Here is a 23,731-nt window from a genome sequence, read left to right on the forward strand (position 1 = left end):
TACTATCATGAGAATCTGCCTGAATTAAGTATAAATTTGTGAACAGCATTAAAAATTTTGCTGTTAGTTTCATAACCCAAATTGTCACTGCCCCAAAGTAAAATCCGTGTATCAATAATAGACAATTCTTGTATTTGAAAAAGTTAGTTAAACATAACATTTCTTACTATTGAAAATCTTTTACCACTGAAAAAGATTTCCACATATTCCATATTTTTGTAATTTAAAAAGAAGTCCCTTATGCCAAACACTGTCAAAAGCTTTAGAAAGATCACAAAAAACCATACAACATGATCTACCTGAGATCAGTAAAATAAATGTGAAAAATTGGAGATAAAAATTAATTAGGACTGCATTATCCCTAATACATATTGCGCCGTGTACTATGAGGCTGACAAGTGATTTTTGAATGATATCAACTAAAATTTGCGCATACATGTACATGCTCGTGCACTGTTTTCCCTTATTTTTATTTTTTGGTGCTAAATTGGCAACTTCTTAATAAAAGACTGAAATAAAATTAAATATTTACTGTAGGTTTATGATATGAATGACTGCAATGATAAAAAATTGCTAAATCAATTTTGTGTGCGTGTGAAATACAAAATAATATCTTCACGTCTAAATAAAGCATTGATCTTTTAAACACTTGTAGTTTTCAAAGGAATATTTCTAAATTGATATTGTAGGATATTTTCACACTCTGAACTGATCAATATGCTTTTCACCACTGACCAGCACACGCAAGCACGTGCGCTCAATTTTGATTGATATTCCTGAGCAATATGGAATGATTGTACATGTACACGTTTAATGTTATATGGCATGTAAAACGTTGTGCTATTATTCAAATCTCGATGTATATTCGATAATCTTGGTGTTTATATGCGTAAATCTCAGTGGCGGATTTAGAGGGGGCGCAGCCGGCGCGCACCCCCCCCCCCCTAAAATTTTCAAATTTACCCAAATCGCGGTATCTTGTTTCGAAAAATGTACTAAACGATAAAAGAAGCAATAATTTCTTCCACTCCCGGAGAAATAAATGACAAAATCCTTTGATTTCTTGAATTACTTTATTGGGAGAACCTAGTTTTTCCCAAAAAACTCTTAAAATTTGGGTCTTTTTATTAATTTCACCTTATTAAAATGATAGAAAATATTACAAACGACTTAATAGGAGAAATATTTCAAGTCCAATAAAATCTGTATAATCCAGGAGCTTTCGGTGGCTTCGCCCCCTGGACCCCCACCAGGGCTTCGCCCTGGACTCACTGCCTCATAAAGTGGCGTCCCCGTAACCACAATTCTTGGATCCTTCCCTGAATCTGATTTATATTCGATAATCTTGATATATTTATATACATATAAATCTTGATGTATATTCGATGATGTTGATGTTTATTTGAATATCAAGATTATCAAATAGAAGGGACGTGCACGACATCATTAAAGTACGACTTATTATGTTGCCGTTTGCCGTAAATGATTCGAATTTTAGAGAATGTCGTAAAAATCAACAAAAAACCATGTGAGTGCAATTTTTATTGCGTCATGTGTATTTGACTTGTTCATAAACCCTCTTTTGCGAAGTCAAAGGTCTTGTCATAGGATCAGTTATGATCTTACGGCAAAAATATTGGAATTTCTGTAGATATTTTGCAACAAACTCCACATTTCAGATGATGGCTGCAGCTAGCAGATCAGGATGTTCAAACAATGGGCAGAGAAAAAATGGATACGACAGAGAGAGGGTTCCAAAGCCATTTGTTATTGGTGTAGCTGGCGGAACTGCTTCTGGCAAAGTAGAATTCAATACTCTGTTTCATTTGTTAGACATGCATTAAGTGTATTCCAGATTTTACGTGTTTGCCTACTGTGTATACTTTTTTTATACTTGGCAAAATTTGAGATCTTAGTTGCAATATTTGTGCTATGCCCCCCAAAATGATGAAAACTAAATATCAAAATAAAATAAGAATAAGAAAATAATATGTTTTACGGCGTGACCGTGTTTGAGGGCGAAGCAAACAAATTTTGGCATTAGTATCTATATCCATAACAGAACAAAAACAGTTAGCATGAGGACGGAGCTGTATCAAAGCATCCTAAAGTTAGCACGAGGACGGAGCTGCATCAAAACATCCTAAAGTTAACACGAGGACGGAGCTGTATCAAAGCATCCTAAAGTTAGCATGAGGACGGAGCTGTATCAAAGCATCCTAATTTTGGATATTTGATCCGCCTATATATTGAACGCGGGAAATATAACGCAGTCGATGTAACAGTACATTGTGACGTCATATTCAGCTCGGTTATTTAGCAAATTTACAAACATAGCGTTTGAACCACAACAACAAACATGGCGTTAATCGTGGAGTGATTATATTTGATTAAGAAAATAAGATTTACATGCTTTTACGAATTTTATGTAACATCTCAGATCGACGTGAACTAGGGTAGACGAGATTCAAAATGGAGAAATACATGTCCACGCGCTAATATTTGAATCGACGCCATTAGTACCACAGATATGGTTTAATTTTTCATTATTTTCCAATATTTTCCTTTTAACATGTATATACATGTTACCTATCAGTGATTTTTTTCCTTATATAACTGGTACCGATAAACGGTACCATTCCCAATGCCAAAAACCATTGATTTTTCCCAATTTTGAGACTAAAAATTCCCAATTTACTTGCGGAAAAATAGACCGCCGACATCGTAATTTACTTAGTCTAAAACGTTGTACAAGTTAACTAAATTGTTCACTTCCAGTGTTAAATCAAAAGTACAGATCATGGCAGTGCGCGTGTTTTGTAGAGCTACGACGATTCTAAAATGAAGCTACGACGATTCCTTATGTATCACAACAGCAAATATTACCGTAAAAAGGTTTACAAAGGGATGACTACTTGTTTTGTTCTCTTTTTTCTTTTCTTTTAGTTGAAATTATTTGCCGATACATTGGTAGAAAATTCCCAATTTGTTCGATTTTGACACTATTTTTCCCAATTGAATGGGTACCGGTACCAGTACCAGCGGGTAGAAAAAAATCGCTGCCTATAGAGAGAGCTCCGCTCTCACGGCTCTTCGGGTCGTGAGAGGGCTTTGCCCTCTATTACGATACTGTTCAATGTTAAAGATATGTGCATTTTAATTTAAAACAACTAATAATCTAAAATTTCTATGTAGTCCTCGGTGTGTGCCAAAATCATGCAGCAGCTGGGTCAGGATGATGTGGACCATCGACAGAGACAGGTAGTCATTATCAACCAGGACACATTCTATCGTGAACTCACAGACCAAGAGAATGCTAAAGCACTGAAGGGAGAATTCAACTTCGATCATCCAGGTATGCCCATCTTATCACCTTATATCCATTCTCATCTAGTGATTTGAGTTCTGAGTGAACATCAGACATGCTCTATTTAATTTAATGTAATATACATAGGTATACCATTTGACTTCATGTTATCAGATTTAAAATCATCATATGCATTTATATAAACTTGATCTAACAGTTTAGGTGTTAACTTGATTGCTAACAGTTATTGCTCCCGTATGTTATCATCATGGTCATCATTAATTAATCTCTTTTCAGATGCTTTTGATTTTGATTTCATGTTGAACACATTGAAAGAATTGGTAGCTGGGAAGTCAGTGAAATTGCCCCAGTATAACTATGTGAAAAATGCCAGGTTTGTATTCCAGTGGCAATACTGGCATTGATTAAGGGTAGACAAAATGTTGGTCACATGTTTGAAATACATTATATCAGTCATAACAGTGACTTGTCTTTGCTTTACAACCTATGGCATCATATCTGACTAAACTACTGTATGTCCTCTAGTAGGCTGTGATGTTTTTAGCTATTGAGTACATTGTGATGTCACAGTGATAAGGCTCTCAAACCCGACCAGAAAAGAAATTTGCTGGGATGTGATTTTTGGGATTTTTTATTTTCCCTTGAAATATTCAGAACAGGTTTCATTTGTGTAACTCTTTCGAATATCAAGATATTGACAAACATTTCGTATACTGTTTAAATTTGTATGAAGATAATATTAGTGCAAGTGCACAAAGTGTAATGTCTCTCTAGTTCAGCTCTGAGGTCAGCTTGATTACTTCATAATGCCATGACACATTAAGTACATAAAAATATTGTATCAAGTTTTGAAAAATAAAGTAGATTTTCAGAGGAGTTTACCCATTGATGCCCGTAAGTCCTACAATCACAAGATACCCCCCCCCCCCCCCTCCCCCCGTTTGGATATATTTGTTTTGATGATCTCCTATACTAAGATTTTATCAAATCTGAGTAAATTCCATGTACAATACATTTAATTTTTCATGCCACTGTCCTACTTATCCTTGAGTTGGTATGTATGTGATTGGTGCAGAGAGCTTCCAAAGGACATTTATATCTATGTTATAAAAATCAGTCAGCTTGCTAACATCAAGACTTCTTAGCAGAGCAAAAAATTCAATTTGATTAATGAAAGGATTGCTAAAAGTGTTGTCATGATCAAATTTGGTTTGCATAAATTGAGATAAGTTTTTGATAATCAAAGGTTTTTTTTATTGTAATTTGTGAATAAATTTTTAATTGCTATATCCATGAAATGTTTATGTAAGGTTTCAAGTATTGTGTGCCCACAGTAACATTGGCAGATAATTTTGAGGATATTTATGCAAGTTCGTTGCATGTGTTTCAGATTTCCTGCGGAATTTAGGTTTCTTTTGTAGTTGACTTAGATAGTTTGCATAAGCCTTTGTTGAAATTTGTTGAACTATTAATCAACTTCTATGCAACTCTGATTTGTAGATTAATAGTAGAGAATGAATCTTCTTACATAAAAAATTAATGGTGATCTAATTTCCTCTCTTTATGACTGCTTTCAGAGATGAGCAATGGCATACTGTATATCCTGCTGATGTTGTTCTCTTTGAGGGCATCTTAGTGTTTTATTTCAAAGAACTTCGAGACATGTATCACATGAAGCTTTTCGTGGACACAGATCCAGATACAAGATTAGCCAGAAGAGGTACACTGTACAATTTATATATCTACAATATATATGAGTCTCTAAACTTTTGTTTTGTGATATGAAATTTAGTTATCAATTGTAAGTTATCATTATATTATTGCTTTACTCCTTCAACCCTTCTTAATCACAAAAATTTTATGTATCTAAGATCTCAGCAACAATCAATTTTGTACATTCTGATGACTATAATTGCCTATTATCGTGATATTCATTATTATAATAAATAATACTTGCATTGCTCATAAATATTGTAAGATTCAAAAGAAATATATGAACCAAATGTACTCAGAATATTTCATGGAAGTTGAAGGAGAATGGGCAGAAATAAAATTTCACACCCTAGCAATTCTCTAATTTGCTTAGGTTTGAGAGCCTTATCATTGTGACATCACAATATGTACCCAGCTGGTAAAGGAGGACTGTCACTTAATGACTTTTATTATGGGGGGCCTCTGATGTGATATTTCAATCACATGATCAGGGTTCTGACTGTCCTTAATCTTGGTGTGTAGTGTCATTGAAAGTTCCCTTCATTTTCTTCTTTTTATGTACTGATAATCGCAAATGTTTTGAAGAATAAAATGTACACAATGTCATCAAAGGTTAACTTTATTGTTGACTGTAAAATTAAACGTTATGGTTTGTATTTTACTTTTGACTCAGTACTTAGAGATACAAAAGAGAGAGGGAGAGACATTGAAAACATACTACACCAATACACTACTCTAGTCAAGCCAGCGTTTGAGGAATTCTGTCTCCCGGTAAGTTCCCTTCTACAGGAACACATTTTAAAGGGATAAGTAAAACAGTTTTAAGACAAGCACACACAAGACATCGGTATCAAGATGAAAGAAGATTCAAATAAGAATTGGTTTCACGTGTAAAGCTATATCATGTAGATATAATGCCATTAAATCTGTTGGGTATTTGAATAGAGATGCAAATTAATATTTATTGAAGTTTAACGAAGCATAAAGTACATGTAGTTATCATTTTGCTGTGGTGTTGCTATTCCAAGAATAGTTACATGTACTTCATTTTTTCTTATTTTACAGACAAAAAAATATGCTGATGTGATAATACCAAGAGGAGCTGATAACACAGGTAATGTATAGACTTGTAGGTTTATGATTTATATAATACAGGTGAATCTCCATGGTTCAAACATTGATCTCTTGTAGATATTGATCTCTTGAGGAAAGTCTTGGTTCTGATTTTTTTCTCTAAATAATGAAGCAGATTTACTCTTGAACTTTTGATCTCTCAAAGTTCTTGATTTCTTGAAGTAAAATCTGGGTCCAGTTATACAGGTACCTATTTCGTCATATTTCACTCCATCTTCGCTAGCCACTCTTGGTAGCTCAAAATATATGTTGTTTCAAGACTATGATTTTGAGACGTGAAAATAAGAGGAGTATTTAAGGTGATAATTAAAAGATGTGTCAATTCAGCCAGTCTGTTTAAAACCAGACCTTCAATCTTGTTCCCTCTTTTTTTGTATGCCCGCAGGGGGGAGCGAAATTGAAGGTCTAGTTTTAATCAGACTGCAATTCAGCTATCATAGAATACATGTATGAATTGAATCTGCTTTAACAACATCTTGCACAAAAACTAAGGAGCAACCCTGTTAGTATAAGATGTGAAATACATGGATTGCTGATTTCTGGATGCAGTCAAGTCTTAAAATCTCAAACTCTTGATCTCTCACAGTTTTTCAGCAGTCCTGTGGACCTCGAGTTATCGAGAGTCACCTGTATTAGCAGTCTTGAGGAAGTAGATATTATATCAGTTTAACACAGCTGTAAAGATACATGGATTAAAGGGGCATGGACATTGTTTTTAATCAATAGAAATTGAGAATGTTTTGTTAATGATAAATCAATTTAGGGAGCAAACACAAATATTAAAAAAAGAACAGAAATTCTTCATTATAAAAGCTTTTTTTCACCAAAGCTGACAACTGATAGTTGAGTTACGTGGCATGTAAACATAAACAGGGATCATGCCTTATTTTGAAAAGGAAAAGTGTAGACATTTCCTATACATCTTTTACATCAGTTTTTAGCAAACATGAGCTGAAAACTCAAGGGAGCTAATCTGATCACTTTTTTACTGATGTTAGTCTGTCTGCCCGTCTGTAATATTATTGCCTTGTTCTCAGAACCACAGGGCGAATTTCAGCCAAACTTGCCACAAAGCATGCTTGGATAAAAAAGGATTCAAGTTTGTTCCAAGAAATGCCAAGCACTTTTTGAAGTGGAAATAATCAAGAATTGGTAAACATCTTGTGGCATCTTTTAAAAATCTTCTTTTTCAAGAACTACTAGGCTAATTTCAATCAAACTTGGCACAAATCATCCTTGGGTGAAGGGGATTCAAGCTTCTTCAGATGAAGGGTCATGCTCCCTTCAAAGGGGAAATAATCAAGAAAAGGCAAAAATAGGGTGGGGTCATTTAAACATCTTGAGGAACCACTAAGCCAGAAAAGTTGAAATTTTTATGAATTCATCTTGACAAAGATGTAGGGTGGGACCACAATAGGAGATCAAAGTTTTCTATGGTGATAAATCTTTTAAAATCTTCTTCTCAAGAACGACATGGCCAATGATTAATCATATTGATAAGTGAGCATTCCCAAGTGGTACAGATTGAAGTTTGTTCTGTGGTCCCTGGAGGTAGGAGTAAAGTTTTAGGTGGGAATATATACAATAGGATAAATCTTTGAAAATCTTCTTCTCAAGAACAACAGGGACATGGTTACTCATATCAATATGCAAGCAATTCCAGATTGTGCAGTTTCTTTGTTCAAATTCTGGTTCTCTGCTGGGGTAGAATGAGGCCACATTAGGGGATCAGAGTTTTACATAAGAATATATATGAAAAATCTTCTCAATAACAACAGGGCCATGAATACTCGTATCAATATGCAAACATGCCCAGGTAGTGCAGATTGAAGTATGTTCAAATCATGACCAACTGGGAGGTGTTGTTAAGATTGGGCCACAATAGGATCACCATTTTATATGAATACATATCACAGGCACCTGAAATATGGATACTTATCCCCCCCCCCCCCTTTAGATAATTTTTTTTGCAGCGATAATTTCTCTGAAATGTATGGATTCCCAGTCTATCTCATCCATCTTTTGATTTATGTAATCGTTTCATGCTTTATGATAAAAGATTTTTTATTAGCATTCTATTATACCAGTAGAAGGCCAATCTCTAAAGCTTACAAAAAGTGTGAAACAATTACATAAATTGAAAGAGGAATGAGATAGACAGGGAATCCACACATTTCAGAGAAATTATCGCTGCAAAAAAAATTATCTAAAGGGGGGGGGGGGGGGGGGGATTGCATGTTTCAAAAAGTGGCGAAATTTAAGATCGTAACTAGAAAATCACAAACAGTTCTTCAGAATGTTTACAAACACATTGGATACGATAGTAATTACAAAATAATTCCCTGTTCTCATTTGCCTAAACTGGTATCCTGTTGACTTCACATCTCTTATGTTTGTGTGTAGCCACCAATCAGCGGGGTACCAGTTTAATATATTGTCCTTCAGACAAAAATTTTATAAAGGGCTAAAATGTCAAAATGACTTCAATTTCAAAGCACTGCAACTATAGATAACTCATAATTAATAATACAAATTTATTTTTTGGAGTTCTTGCAAAATATTGTGATGTCATTTTTGAGATAAAAGATAGACACTATGCCTTTAAGCATTTTCTGAAGTAAAATATCAAAATTTAAAAAAATGAAGTGGTTTAATATCTTTCTTTTTTTCATAACAAAACAAACAACAACAATTAAAGTCTGAGGAAACTCCAATGTCACAATGTAAAAGCGGGTATTAAAGTCTGAGGAATCTCTGATGTCACAATGTAAAAGCGGGTATTAAAGTCTGAGGAATCGTGTTCCCGTTAGAAGCCATTTTTAAGGTTAATCGATCCTCGTGTGATGTCATAGGTATTTGAAAAATCTTCATCAAATTAAACTTTGCGCATGAAAGAAATATATCTTCAGAGGAATTTTATTTACTACATAAAATAAAAAATTTGGTAAACTATTGATATTGAAAAGTGTATATTTTCTATAGATAATCAATTCTTCATAATTAAAAAAATGTTATCAAGGGCAATAATTCCTATGCTGGTATTTCTTCTACTGCATGTCTATTATGCATGATTTCCCTAATATCCACAATTAATTTATACATATTTATGAATTAACAGTTTTCTCAAACTGTTGACATTTAAAATTTGTCATTTCAACAAGATTTTATCTATTTTAATTATTCTGTACAACGAAAATGTGTGATTTTCTGATGTTAACATATACTTCCTTTTTTTTTCTTTTTAATGTGGCAACATACACATTTTCTATGGTTATTGTGTAAATTTAACTATATTGAATGGAAATCAATAAAGTTTTTCCACTTTTAACCATTAATATTGATAAGTCACATGAGGATTGATCCACCTTAAATGATGAACTTCGATCCCGACTATTAAAAGGGCTATTTTTAAACCCGACATTATATCGTATCGTATCGTCGAAACACCTTATCGTATATCACTGGACAGGCGTATACCGGTACATTTCAATATATCGATATATTGATTCACCCCTAGTAATAAGTATCCATACTTCCTTCAGGTGCCTGTGGAATATACATGTAAAGGGAAAGTGGACACATCTTTGAAAATCTTCTCAAAAACAGCAGGGCCATGATTTAATCATATTGATATGCAAGGATCTGCTGGTGCAAGTTTGATCAATTCAGGGGTCCCAAAGGTGGAGCCATAATGTTTGATTTGGAAATATACAGGAAATTAATGAAAACAAATTCTGTTCAAGATTAGCAGGACCATATTAAATCAAAATATAAAAGTTCCTAAGGTCTATGGATTGATGCTTTTATTATGCCCCATGACTAAAGAAGTGTGTGTTGGGGGGGGTGGGGTGTCCTGTCTGTCTGAAACCTCAACCTTGTTCATAACTTTAGAATGTGAATGATAGGGCTGTTTGATCTCGTGACCTTGACCTTGGAGTTTGATCCAAATTTTAAAACTTAAGATTTACCTACTAAAAACCTTTGAATAGAGAGTGATATATGTAATTAGGCATTCCTTGTGACACATTTCATGTAATTAGGCATTCCTTGTGACATATTTCATGTAATTAGGCATTCCTTGTGACACATTTCATGTAATTAGGCATTCCTTGTGACACATTTCATGTAATTAGGCATTCCTTGTGACATATTTCATGTAATTATGCATTCCTTGTGACATATTTCATGTAATTAGGCATTCCTTGTAACATATTTCATGTAATTAGGCATTCCTTGTGACATATTTCATGTAATTATGCATTCCTTGTGACACATTTCATGTAATTAGGCATTCCTTGTGACACATTTCATGTAATTTGGCATTCCTTGTGACATATTTCATGTAATTATGCATTCCTTGTGACATATTTCATGTAATTAGGCATTCCTTGTAACATATTTCATGTAATTAGGCATTCCTTGTGACATATTTCATGTAATTAGGCATTCCTTGTGACAAGAGATTTCGTTTTGGTACCAAAGATTGTAACATTGTAACCTTGATCTTGGATTTTGACTGACTTTTAAGAAGAGTTAACTTAATATCCCCTGAACTGGTTAAGGTAGGGATTTCATGTCTTGTGTATAAATTCATTATGGAATGACCTTACATCTTTTTAACTGTGACTTTATATCATTGTTATGTTGTGACTCTATGAGGCTTGGTTGGAACCACAATATGGGGTCAAATTTTTTCATGGAATAAAGATTGCAAAAAATCTTTTAAAAATCACAGTAGCTGAACAACAGCAGGACCAAGGTGATTCATGTTAACGATGTGGCCCATGGGCCTCTTGTTGAAATTTAGGTGTGTTGCTATGTTTTAAAAGATTAAATATCCAAAAATTGTGTCCATGTCCCATTAAATAGCAGTATTGAAATGATTTAATGGATGATATCTCATTGCAGTGGCAATTGATTTAATTGTGCAGCACATTCAAGAGCTACTACGTCCATCTAAAAACATGGTCAACAAGCGACCACGGCACAACTCGGACTCTTTTGTGGGCAGGCCACATTAACATTGCATTGACTATTCTAAGCCATGTTATTTAGAAACTGTATTGACCTAGTAATAATTTACTTGTACATGTACCTGTTGATACACATGTATTTTTGAATAACTGATTCATGCATTTTTAGATAATTGATTCTGAACTATTTTCACTGCCATATTTTGAGCTTTTTAGATTTGATATACATTGTATATACAGTGTATAGTTGTCAATGATTCAACATACCTGTTCTGATCTTGTATACTAATGTAGAATATACAAATTTTTGAACAGTTGAAAAGGGAAAATACTTCTGCTAGAAAAGAACTGATGAATGACTGTATAAAGCTTAAAATAATTTTGCTCTAGACAGATGGTTTTGAAGAATTGGTTGTGTTTATTGTATGCGAAGTTTACTTAACGAGCAGATAAAATTTTGTAATATCAGGTTAATTTTTTAGTGGGTGACAACATTTGTGTTAATTTGGTAACTTGATACTAGCTTGGGCATTAACTAGATTGTTAGTTGTCTAAATGAAGAAAGGAGAAGATAATCTTAATTCAAACGTGTAATTTATATAACATTTTATAGTATCTTTAAATATTACAAGTTCACTTTTCCTAATCCTCTTGGGTGCAAAGTTAAATGAATAAAGTCCAGAAATAATCCATATATGTATATTTTTATATCTGTGAAAGTTAAAAAAGTTTTGCACATTAAAATATTTTCAAAATTGACATACTGGTAGATACTGTAAATGTGAATTTCAAAATTAGTAAACTGTACACAGTGTTCATATAGTATTTCATAATTATTGTCACTGTGATAAATACATGTACATATCTATAGCTTGAAAAATTTCAAACTACATGTATTGAACAGTTTTTATGATACACGAAACTATTGTCTAATTGTTACTGTCGGTGAATTAGTGTACATAGGTATCTCAGTTGTATGCTTGGGTTATCAGATGCATGTTTTTCATGTGTGGTTACATAGATGTGTATTATTTTATACATATGCTGTTATACAAATGTTTAGAATGAAATTTTTGTGGTGAAACTGTCCAGTATGTATATACATCAACATCGTACTTGTTTTATAATTTTTCCTCATCAAAATTATATTAGGGAAATAAATGTATATTCACAGGAATAAAAATTGTAAACAGAATGCTACAGATCAGTTTTCATTGTTAACATAGTTCCCCAAGGTAAAAAACCCAGAACAATCATTGTAGAGGCTTACTGCCAGTGAGAAAAGAAAATGTTGCAAGTGACCCAAGGAAGGGGTGTGGTATGTTACAACTTGTACAAGACCTCATAGATTTTTGCAGAGGGTGTGGTGGTGTATATCAAATAATGTTTTATAGGTGGATTCCAACAATTTACAACTGAAATAATGTATTGATGTATGCAATAAACATAAAAATTACAAATGTTGCTTGAGGGGTGGGATGGGGTTGAAGTCTGGTTTGGACCCCTTGTCCAGAATCTACAAATGTAACTTTACTTGTGATAAATGGTTTCTTTTTACAAAAATTGAGGAAATAAGGGGGAAAAAAGAAAGAAAAGAAACCATTCATTGATGACTCCAATTGATAAATTGATGGTATCTTTATTTTTAATTTCCTAATTCTCCTTCAATGTAGAAATCAAAAATACACTTGCCAAAAAAAATGACATAGGCCTAACTGCAAAATCTCAGGTAAGAACCTCTTTAAGCTTAATAATTTACTGATAAGAATGCAAATGAAGAGCCGGGCGAACACGGACTCTTGGGCGCACCAGAAGTGAGATAAAGTTCCCAAGAGGAGTAAGCATCCTTCGTTGACTGGTCACACCTGCCGTGAGCCCCCTTTCCCCAGGTTCCAACGCTTACATGACGCAGTCGATCGAATGTAAATTTCTAAAGAATATCATAGCATTTTAAAACAACAACAAATGGGTATTCCAGTCTCAATTTCTATTATTGATGTCCGGATGTTTTGTTTAAAGTTGAAAATTCCATGTATAAATCCCTAAATATCACCAGGGCTGCGTTCAAGATCGTAGCGACTACGTAGGGCTCGGTAGCGCTACGATATTGAAAGATGTGCTAGGCTAGCCCTACGTAGGAATAACAGGCGCTAATTCACACAGTACGCTCAATATACTTAGATATCTAGGCTAGCCGCTACGATCTTGAATGCAGCCCAGCTCTAATGATATTGAATTGAATTTCCCGACTTGCGCGAGTCTTCATCTTGTTGATTCGAATCGGTTACTTGCTGAATTGAAATTACACTGTTTGTAATGTAATCCTGTACAGCCCCCCCCTTTTCAAATTTAAGGTAAATCGTGGTATCTTCTTTAGAAAAATGTACTAAACGATAAAAGCAATAATTTCTTCCACTCCCGGAGAAATGAATAACAAAATATTTTAATTTCTTGAAATATTTTATTGGGAGAACTTAATTTTTTTTTTAAAAAACCCTTAAAATTTTCGTCTTAAAAAAATGATAGAAAATAGTATACAAATGACTAAATTGGAGACATTTCAAGCTCTATAAAATCTGTAAAATCCAGGAGCTTCCGGGGGGCTTCGCCCTGGACCCACTGCGCCTGCCCCAGACCCCCTGCGCCTGCCTCATAAAGTGGCACCCCCCGTAACCACAATTCCTGGGTCCGCCCCTGCTGTACGTTCGAATTCAGGAAAATAACAGGAAATCTTAAAACTTGTAAACAGTTGGTTGGTATAAGTACATGTTTACTTCTGTTGTGATAACTTGTAAACAGTTGGTTGGTATAAGTACATGTTTACTTCTGTTATGATAACGTGTGGTTGTATATTATGTCAGTCTTATCCTGATTGAGTTGAATTTTTCACTACACTGTAGCCATACTTTCATCACGTGCCTGTCCTCCATTACGCTGCAGACACCACGCTCTATGTTTCCGATGTTTCTAAACAATATATCCATTAATTTGTTACCGTAATAGAGCTTATTAATGGAAGAAATTCAAGTAAATAATGTTTTCATTTGTTGTCAATCATTTTGGGGGGTTAATTGGGGTGGGAAGTAATTCATAAAAATATTTCAATCGCACCAGCTTTCGACATAAGTAATTAGGCCTATAAACTAACTAACTATATTTATTTCCAATCAAGGGCCCTCAAGGGGCAGCATGAAAATACATACAAATAATGTACATATACAAGTAAAGAAAGAAGTGATTACATAACACATAGTTATATACAAATACAGTGTCATATATTGTTCAAAATAAATTTTCCAGTTATATTTAGAATGGATGGCTCTTCAGAACACAATCTAATTAAAATTAGATGTTTGATCCGCTCGCGTACTCGCATACATATGCGAGTACGCGAGCGGATCAAACATCTAATTTTAATTAGATTCTTCAGAACATAGAATGTAATGAATTTTTGTTCATCATTGAGTTTGGTAAAATTTTTAACTGTTTTTTCTATAGCACCACAAAAAGATTTTCTTTCATCAGCAAACTTTTCACATTTAATCAAAAAAAAAAAAAAAAAAAATGGATCTCATCACCTAATAAACCGGAGTTGCATTTGTTACATATTCGTTCATTCCTAGTAATACCAGAATATCTACCAACTTCAATCATTAATTCATGAGCTGATATCCGTAACTTACAAATAGATCGTCTAATATCAAAATTTTTAATTTTATTAAGATAGTTCTCAAAACCAAAGTGCTCCTTAAGCTTAAAATAAGTGCACAGTTTCCCATCAATTAATTTATTTCGATTATTGTACCAGGTTTCAGTGTATTTACCACAGAGTAATTTCTTTACAATTTTCTTAAATCTATACTGACTAAAATCTCTTAACGGATATCCAATTTTAATATATTCTAAAGCTTTTTCTACTAGTGTGTACCATGACCGTTTGCTGTTTAAATGTAAAGATTTACTACATAGATAAGCATCCTTAAGTAGTTTAATATGTACTTCACAGGAAAAATACATACAAGCATATTAGCGTTACCTAGAATACTGACTATAGGAGTTTATCACAAATTTTTTATCCAAATTGATTTTTGCTATATGATTTTATTAAGTTATGAGTACTTCGTGTGATTGTGAGTAGCTGGGGGTGTTGTGTTGTGTAGCCCCCCACCCCCCGAAAAATGGTTATATAGCAGCTAACCTTTTCCCCTAGGGGTTAGCAGTTAATATTTCCGTGAGGAGCAAAGATAGAGGCTTGGTAGAACACTTACTGGATCCAGCAATGTACGTATCTCTGTAAGGGTTTTTCTGAACTTAGGAATCCAGTATAGGTACGGTAACTTATATTCATTCATGCTATTGACTGGGATATTTTAAAATGTGTTTAAAACTGAAAGTAGTATAACCCGACTAGATGGGTGGTTCAACTGAGTGCACTTTTGAGGTCAAAAGGTCAAGTTTTAGAGTGCATTCGAGAGCGGGCGTAGGGTTCGCCGATCTAGGGTTTCGCGTGCCGAGGTAGCGCGTGCTAGGACTGCGCGTGCCGAGGTAGCGCGTGCTAGGACTGTGTGTGCCGGGCTAGGACGGTTAAACTTGGGAGAGCGCTATGAGATAGGAGCGCGTGCGGAGCTATGACGCAATAATGGGAAGAAAAAAAATCGATAACACTTATGTCGAGATCGCTATGACGAGGCCCGAGCCGTGTTTTATCGGTGTTTTAATCCTCAGTGTTTGATTCCTTTTAAATTCACTGTGTTATTAATAAAAAACGCATGATTTAAAGTTTACACATTTATTAAGGTAGGTCCCTAGTCCTGGACCTACTTGTGATTTCTCAAAAATTTGAGTTTAGATACTTAGATTGTTCATTTCAGGGTATGATAAAAACAAAAAAATGGGGGGTTGTCAGTATAATGAGTAAATTATGGTATTTTTATTACGTGTACCCCCATTTGTCAAACGGCAATATCAGAATTCATTGAAGAAGTCCTAGAATATGTCCATAAAATTTTGTTTGAGGTATGATGCTGCAATTTTTTCCCTCAAATATGAAATAGATATGTTTAACTAAATAATTAAAAGTGAAATTTTAACATAGTTTCATGTTTTTTAATAATGGTGGTACAAAATTGAACTCAATACAGGCCCTCGGCAGTCAAAAATACGGCACTGCAACACCACTAATATGAATATTTTAAAAATTTGACTTGTGATTTTTCATTCAAACTCACATATTATGTTCATATATGAATGCTTGTTAAAATACATTTAAAAAATCTGCCCTTTCTCAGCATAATATTTTCACAGCATCTCAATTTATATTTACATTTTTGGGCCAAAATAACCATTTTGAAGATGATTTTCACATAACAGAAGATAACAAATATATAACAAGATAACAAATATATAACAAATGCAGAATTGTTTTATTTAATTCCACAAGTGCATGATTGCATATCATGAATTTTTTTTAATTTACAGATAATTTTAACATGTAATACCCCGGCCTGTATATCAATTAAACAAATATGTACCTCTGGTTTTATGTGTGAATTAGATGACAAAAAATGGAAAGAAGATTGGATCCATAGTCTACTTAAATATAAGTGATGGAGTGTTATTGTATTCATTTTACTAAATTAAAAAACATCCAGGTAAATGTAAAAACAGTATAAATCCACCCAATAATAATAGTACGTGAACCAATACTGGAGTTCGATCCGGACATGACGTCACGCTACTAGACCCCTACTTTAAATGAACAATTTGCACACAATTTACTGACCTCGTCTAACAGCTGACAGAAAATATATAGGGTTAGGTTTCATTTCTCGGAAAAGCGGCTATTTCGTAAACAATGAACTCGACTATTTGGTAGTTTTATAAAACGGAATTCGATTAACAATGTAAATAGTTTACACATTTATTAAATCAACAATATGAATAACAATTTACTGACCTCGTCTAACAGCTGACAGAAAATATATAGGGTTAGGTTTCAATTCTCGGAAACGCGGCTATTTCGTAAACAATGAACTCGGCTATTTGGTAGTTTTATAAAACAGAATTCGATTAACATTGTAAAACAATGCAGAACAGCTGTGAGAAAAAAAAAATGTACTTTACCCCACTGCCGCATTACATGACGTCACAATGAAAAATACATCATGATGAAGGTCATGACGTACATCTCTACATTCCTTTACGATTAGAAATGTCAAAATATTTTTTCGTTATTTACCACCGTTGCCAAACGATAAACCGCATTCGTGTAAAAGTTTATGTCAAATGGGTTATATTAATTCTCTTTGATATTGAAATATTTTCAATTTCTTCTTTATATAACATACATGCTAAAGTAATAGCCATATTATATTGTGATCTTGATATTGCCCCTAATCTACACGTATAGAGACTTTCACAATGAACTCATTTGTGAAATTTCGTACATACAAATTTCATCATTGGTACAACACTCCGAGGTTTTTGAGTGAAAGATGTTTGATTTATGTAACATGTGAACTTCAGTGCAAAAGGAAAGTTAGGGGAGTAAGTTGTGGCTTCAACAGAAAACATATTTTTCAGGCTAGATTCAACTTCGTATATGCAAAAATTGCCGCATCTTACATATTCAATGCAAAAATTAGACATGTTACAAGTCACGATAAACTTGCTCTCATCACTTTTCAAATTAAGAAATTAATATGTTTTGGAGGGCGTGCGGAGCTATGACACAACAATGGGGAGAAAAAATCGATAACACTAACTAAAGTCGAGATCGCTATGACGAGGTCTGAGCCGTGTTTTATCGGTGTTTTAATCCTCAGTGTTTGATTCCTTTAAATTCACAGTGTTATTAATAAAAAAAAAATTAAAAAAAAACCGCATGATTTAAACCGTGTTTTAATCCTCAGTGTTTAATTCCTTTAAATTCACAGTGTTATTAATAAAAAAAAAAACCCGCATGGTTTAAACTTTGTTTTATTCCTCAGTGTTTGAATCCTTTAAAACCCACAGTGTTATTAATAAAAAACGCATGATTAAATGACTCTATTTATTAAATGTTATAATCTAATTAATTTAGAGTTCAAGTTATTGACGTTGTGGAACATTCTATATGACGCTGTGGCCGAGCTAGGCCTGGAACATTCTATATGACGTTGTGGAAAAACCTGCTTTTCGATGACGTCACAATAAGTATATAAACGCAATACACAATTCGCGTTGTCACTTTCATCAGCATGTCTGAGCGAATCCAGGATAGAGAGAGAGATAGAAGGGAGCAGCGATTAAGATATTTAGAACAACATCTTCACTTACAACGAGCGCGTGAATTACAACTCCGCAGACGGAATAGAGAGCGACTGGGAATTTTACAACAAGGTCGCGGATTACGAAATCAGCAACAACCTAGAAGGTTAGTGTCGGAATACTACCATATTCAGCTGGATAGAGATCGTCATTCCCGGAAATTCAAAGTGAAACAAAATGTCTACAACGTAACTTTTAGGCCCATTCCAGATTCTTCAATTATTCGGCGTTTATTTCGGGATTTACTTCAAAAAGTGAAATTACGGATGCAGTGTAACCCGAACGATTATGTACGGCTCAACATTCGACACCCCGCTTTGGATTCAGACATCTGGGTCGAATTTACCCAGTCCAAAAACCTCAACGAGGAGAAAATTTTAAACAAAATAGAAGCCGTGCAGCAATCTAAGAAGGAATTTGTCATCACAGACGGATCTATACAGCTGGATTTTTTCCACGTGAAATACCCCCAGGGGAGTGGCGGCGGCGTGAAGAGAAAACATCTGCACGTGGATAAGGAGAAATTCAAGACCTCCAAGAGAGCCATCGTTCGTATTAACAACCCCGACGATTCATTGTGTCTCCCTCGAGCTATCGTTGTGGCGCGACTTCACAGTCAAAAACCCGAGCATTCCGACCCCGAATGGGAGAAGATGTGGTTAAGGATGAGAAAAGGGGATACACAATCGCTTGACCAGAAACGACAGGCCTTAGCTCTCATGGAACTCGCCGGGTGTGCAAACGACCAACCGTGTGGGCCTCAGGAATGGGAGAAATTACATCAGGTCTTAGCTCCCGAGTATCGCTTGAAAATATTTCAATTTAAGACAAACACACAGCGATTACGATTAAACCCCATCTACAGAGGCCAAGGGAGCGGAAAATGTTTGAACATCCTGCTGGATAACGAACATTACGATACCATAACATCGATGCCGGGAGTGACGGAAAATCCATATTATTGTGATTACTGTGATATTGGATATAGCCACATCGAAGAGCACCGTACAGTCTGTCCTCACCGCTGTTCGTTTTGTTTGGCCGACACCCCCTGTTCCCCGGACGGCACCCGCACGGAATGCTCTCATTGTAAGGGATTTTTTAGAAATGCTGCGTGTTACCAGACCCACTTGAAACCTTACAGTAGCAATACCGCGACAACCGTGTGTAATTTAATGGGACGTTGTGACCAGTGCCAGAAATGGATGTCGAAGCAATTATTAAAGGGACACGCGTGCGGGGGAAAAACACAATGCCGCATCTGCAAGAAACTCGTCACCACCCCACATTTCTGCTTCGTTCAAAAGAAACCCAAGCCCAAACGCAACAAGGAATTGAAAATGTACATTTATTTCGATTTTGAATGTACACAGGAAAACGGAATTCACACCCCTAATCTCTGTGTGGCCGAACGCGTGTGTCAACATTGCGACAGTTTAGACATTGACACGCGCTGTGATTACTGTCATGCGTTTGGATCGCAACGCCGCTTCGTATTTCAAGGCCCCGACACCTTAAAACAGTTTATGGACTGGCTGTTACAATCCGAGACGGACGAGAAGGGTAATGTGAGCTTCAAACACGATGAAACGACCGCCATTGCGCACAATTTCAAGGGATACGATGGGCAGTTCATCTTGAACTATCTGGTGCACACGGCCTGTATCAAACCTGCAGTCATTCTCAACGGCAGTAAAATCTTGTGCATGGGAGTGTTCGGCTTGAGATTCATCGATTCGTACAATTTCCTCCCCTTTGCCCTCGCCAAGATGCCCTCTGCGTTTGGATTAACAGAACTGAAAAAAGGTTATTTCCCTCACTTTTTCAACAAGGAACAGAACCAGAATTACGTGGGGCCTTATCCAGATGCCCACTACTACAATCCTGACGACATGTCGATCGCCAATCGTGCAGCCTTCTATACCTGGTACAATCAACAGGCCGAGAAAGTGTTCGATTTCCAGAAGGAATTCTTGGCTTACTGTATCTCGGATGTGGATATTTTACGCCGTTGTTGTGCGCAATTTAAGGCGACACTCTACGGACTCGTCCGCGTCGACCCGTTTCAGGAATCAATAACTTTTGCCAGCACGGCTAATTTAGCTTATCGACGAGGCTTCATGACACAGGACACCATAGCCATCATCCCCAATATGGGTTACCAACCGTCGCGCCGCTATTCGGCCAAGGCCTGTCGCTGGCTCACCTCCCTAGACCGCAACATACGTCATGCTAAGAACGGGGGCGAAATTACCATAGGACCCTATACGGTGGACGGCTACGACGAGGAATCCCACACCGTGTACGAATTTTACGGCTGCTACTGGCACGGGTGCCCCACCTGTTATCCGAATCTGTTGACGGAAACCCACCCCCATCGAGTCCAACAGACGTATCAATCCCTGTACGAGCAGACCTTGAAACGAGCCGCCGCCTTAGAGCAACAAGGATATACGGTAGTGAGCATCTGGGAACACGTGTTTGATCGTCAAGTCAAAAACAATCCGGAGTTACAAACATTCCTACGAGACCTCGATATTCAGGACCCCTTAAATCCCCGCGATGCCTTATACGGAGGTCGTACCAATGCCACGCGCCTGTATTGCGAGGAGGGTGACATGCGATACGTCGATGTGTGTTCCCTGTATCCTTACGTGTTGAAATACAGAGCGTTTCCCATCGACCATCCTCAAGTCATCACCAGCGATTTCGCCGATGTGAGAGAGTACTTTGGACTCATTCGTTGCCGCGTCCTCCCACCCCGAGGTCTGTATCATCCCGTACTACCCTACAAGACAGGCGGAAAATTACTCTTCCCCTTATGCCGAACCTGCGCCGAACATCGCAATTTAGGACCCGACGATCGATGCAGTCACACCGATTCAGAACGCAGTCTGACCGGAACCTGGGTGACCGTAGAAGTACACAAAGCTCTAGATCTCGGCTATCGGCTCGAGCGCATCCACGAAGTCTGGCATTTCGAAAAGACCAGCCAGGATTTGTTTCGATCTTACATCGACACTTTCCTGAAGATCAAACAAGAATCTTCCGGATTTCCCGATGAATGTCAGACGCCCGAACAGAAACAAGAATATATCAGTGAGATCCGGCGCCGGGAAGGCATCTTCATGAACCTAATAGACATTGAGAAAAACCCCGTCCGTAGAACCATTGCCAAACTCTTTTTAAATTGTCTCTGGGGGAAATTTGCACAACGATTACAGCTACCACAAACACAGTATTTAACCGAGGAAGAAGAATTACAGAAAAAATTACAAGATGCCACTCTAGAAATCAAAGGAGTCGAGCTGCTGGAAAATCGAGATCACCCCGAAGCCGACATGATGCTGATCAATTATCAGGAAAAAGAAGAATTTTTAGAAGACTGTCCTTTTGGCAATGTGGTGTTAGCGTGTTTTACCACCGCACACGCTCGTTTACATCTCTACGAGACTCTAGAGCCTTTGGGGGATCGCGTCCTCTACTTCGATACCGACAGCATCATTTACCAACACGATGAGAGTCGGTTCAACCCCACCATCATCAACAGTTTAGGAGGCTGGACCGATGAATTGAGTGGTGACCGCATCGTCAAATACATGTCGGGAGGCCCTAAAAATTACGCGTACGAGACCCAGGGCGGAAAATCAATGTGTAAAGTCAAAGGACTGACGCTCAATTATCGAGCTTCCAGGATCGTTTCCCTCACCACCTTAGAAAAAATGTTGAAAGGGGAGGAAGAAGAAGTCCATGTGCGTTACCCCCACTTTATTCAAAGAACACGACAGCACGATGTTCGCACCAGCCCCTTAGTAAAGAAATACCGCGTAGTGTACGACAAGCGACAGCGGGTTCACCATTACAACACTCTCCCTTACGGGTATTAAAAAAAAACAACCAAAAAACTGTCCTGTTTGTAGACATTCCGTGGACGAGACTGCACGCATTTTTACTTGTTGAATAAACTGTATTTTTGATTTTGTAAATAAATTTTTTACTTGTTGAATAAACTGTATTTTTGATTTTGTAAATAAATTTTTTACTTGTTGAATAAACTGTATTTTTGATTTTGTAAATAAATTTTTTACTTGTAAATAAATATGTATGATACTCTAGAACTCGTGTCATTAATCAAGATGTATACCTACGAGACACTAGGGTCGTTTCAATTGAAACACGAATTTACTATGGTAGTAGCAGGTCCTTCCAAATCGGGTAAAACGGAATTTGTGAAACAATTGGTACAAAATACGTAATGGATTTCACCCCCACCTGAAAAAATAGTCTGGTGTTACCGAGAATGGCAGCCGGCTTACGAATCATTACAAGAGTCGGTGACATTCATTCACAATATTCCCTCAGACGACGAGCAATTAGTCGCCGATTTCGACACTCGTCATTTACTGATTTTTGATGATATGATGGGGGGGAAAGGCCATAGAATCCATTGTGGATTGGTTTACGCGCAAAGCGCATCATCGCAATACCAGTGTCATTTACATCACGCAAAATCTCTTCGATCGAGCTGTGCAACATCGGACCATCAGTCTGAATGCCCATTATCTCGTATTGTTTAAAAATCCTAGAGATAAATCTCAGATCGGGGTGTTAAGTCGGCAATTACAAATGCCTCATTTACTATCGGCCTATGATGAAGCCACCCGTATTCCTCACGGGTATTTACTGGTCGATTTAAGTCCTCAGACCCCCGAGGAATTGAAATTAAGAAGTCAACTCTTTACCACGTTAGCCGTGTACATGGCTCCGAGAGTATAAATAATGACTCCTCGTGAGTAACCATTTCATTTCATTGTAACCTATCATCATGGGTAGAGTGGTGGTGGTGGTGGTGGAAGTATATAAGGAACCTAGAGCCAGAAATTATTCATTCACTTTTATGCATTCGCGCAGATAACATGATTGAGTGCTCAGAGTGTCATGCTTTATTTTCCCGCAAAGATGCCATGATGCGTCATAAAAGACTAAAACACGGGGAAAGCGATAAGGAAGAGGATATTGACATGAGTGATGTCTCTCCAACACAGAGTGATACTGACAGTGACGCAGAGGAAGACAATATCGTCTTTCGCCAAATGGCACATAAAGCGCGAAAACATATTGCCGGAGAGTGTCAGAAGAGATACGAGAAATACTTGAACCAAAATATGCCAGAAAAGAAAGCTAGTAAGAAAGCAGACGAAAAGACCAAAGGAGAAACTTACCAACAGTTTAGAAAACTGTATGAGCGGTTCCTTTACGATCAGTATCAGTTGAA

General features: G+C 36.4%; 2 protein-coding genes across 3 annotated transcripts; both read left to right on the top strand.

Annotated features, from left to right (window-relative positions):
* The first annotated feature begins 1,455 nt into the window (after positions 1 to 1,455).
* LOC125680693 (uridine-cytidine kinase 2-like) lies at positions 1,456 to 12,343 on the top strand. Of its 2 annotated transcripts, XM_048920411.2 has the most exons (8): positions 1,456 to 1,528; positions 1,680 to 1,802; positions 3,196 to 3,355; positions 3,605 to 3,701; positions 4,906 to 5,048; positions 5,715 to 5,812; positions 6,107 to 6,155; positions 11,084 to 12,343. In XM_048920411.2, exons 2-8 carry the CDS (start codon positions 1,680 to 1,682, stop codon positions 11,194 to 11,196), a joined length of 783 nt encoding a protein of 260 aa, XP_048776368.1. In that variant the 5' UTR covers positions 1,456 to 1,528; the 3' UTR covers positions 11,197 to 12,343. The 2 variants fall into 2 exon arrangements, with proteins under 2 accessions (XP_048776368.1, XP_048776367.1); XM_048920410.2 differs by having other exon boundaries at positions 1,490 to 1,802.
* A 6,043-nt stretch (positions 12,344 to 18,386) lies between these two features.
* LOC125680045 (uncharacterized) lies at positions 18,387 to 22,343 on the top strand. The gene has a single exon (XM_048919489.2). It carries the CDS (start codon positions 18,387 to 18,389, stop codon positions 22,341 to 22,343), a length of 3,957 nt encoding a protein of 1,318 aa, XP_048775446.2.
* Positions 22,344 to 23,731: the final 1,388 nt, after the last annotated feature.

Source organism: Ostrea edulis, chromosome 2, assembly GCF_947568905.1.
Source record: "Ostrea edulis chromosome 2, xbOstEdul1.1, whole genome shotgun sequence".
NCBI lineage: Eukaryota > Metazoa > Mollusca > Bivalvia > Ostreida > Ostreidae > Ostrea > Ostrea edulis.

Bases quoted from the DNA above. Each gene is read 5' to 3' on its own strand.
- LOC125680693 (XM_048920410.2), top strand. From the start codon at position 1,617: ATGATCTTACGGCAAAAATATTGGAATTTCTGTAGATATTTTGCAACA. The intron at 1,803-3,195 runs GTAGAATTCAAT...ATTTCTATGTAG, and splicing joins GCGGAACTGCTTCTGGCAAA to TCCTCGGTGTGTGCCAAAAT. The intron at 3,702-4,905 runs GTTTGTATTCCA...GACTGCTTTCAG, and splicing joins AACTATGTGAAAAATGCCAG to AGATGAGCAATGGCATACTG.
- LOC125680045 (XM_048919489.2), top strand. From the start codon at position 18,387: ATGTCTGAGCGAATCCAGGATAGAGAGAGAGATAGAAGGGAGCAGCGA.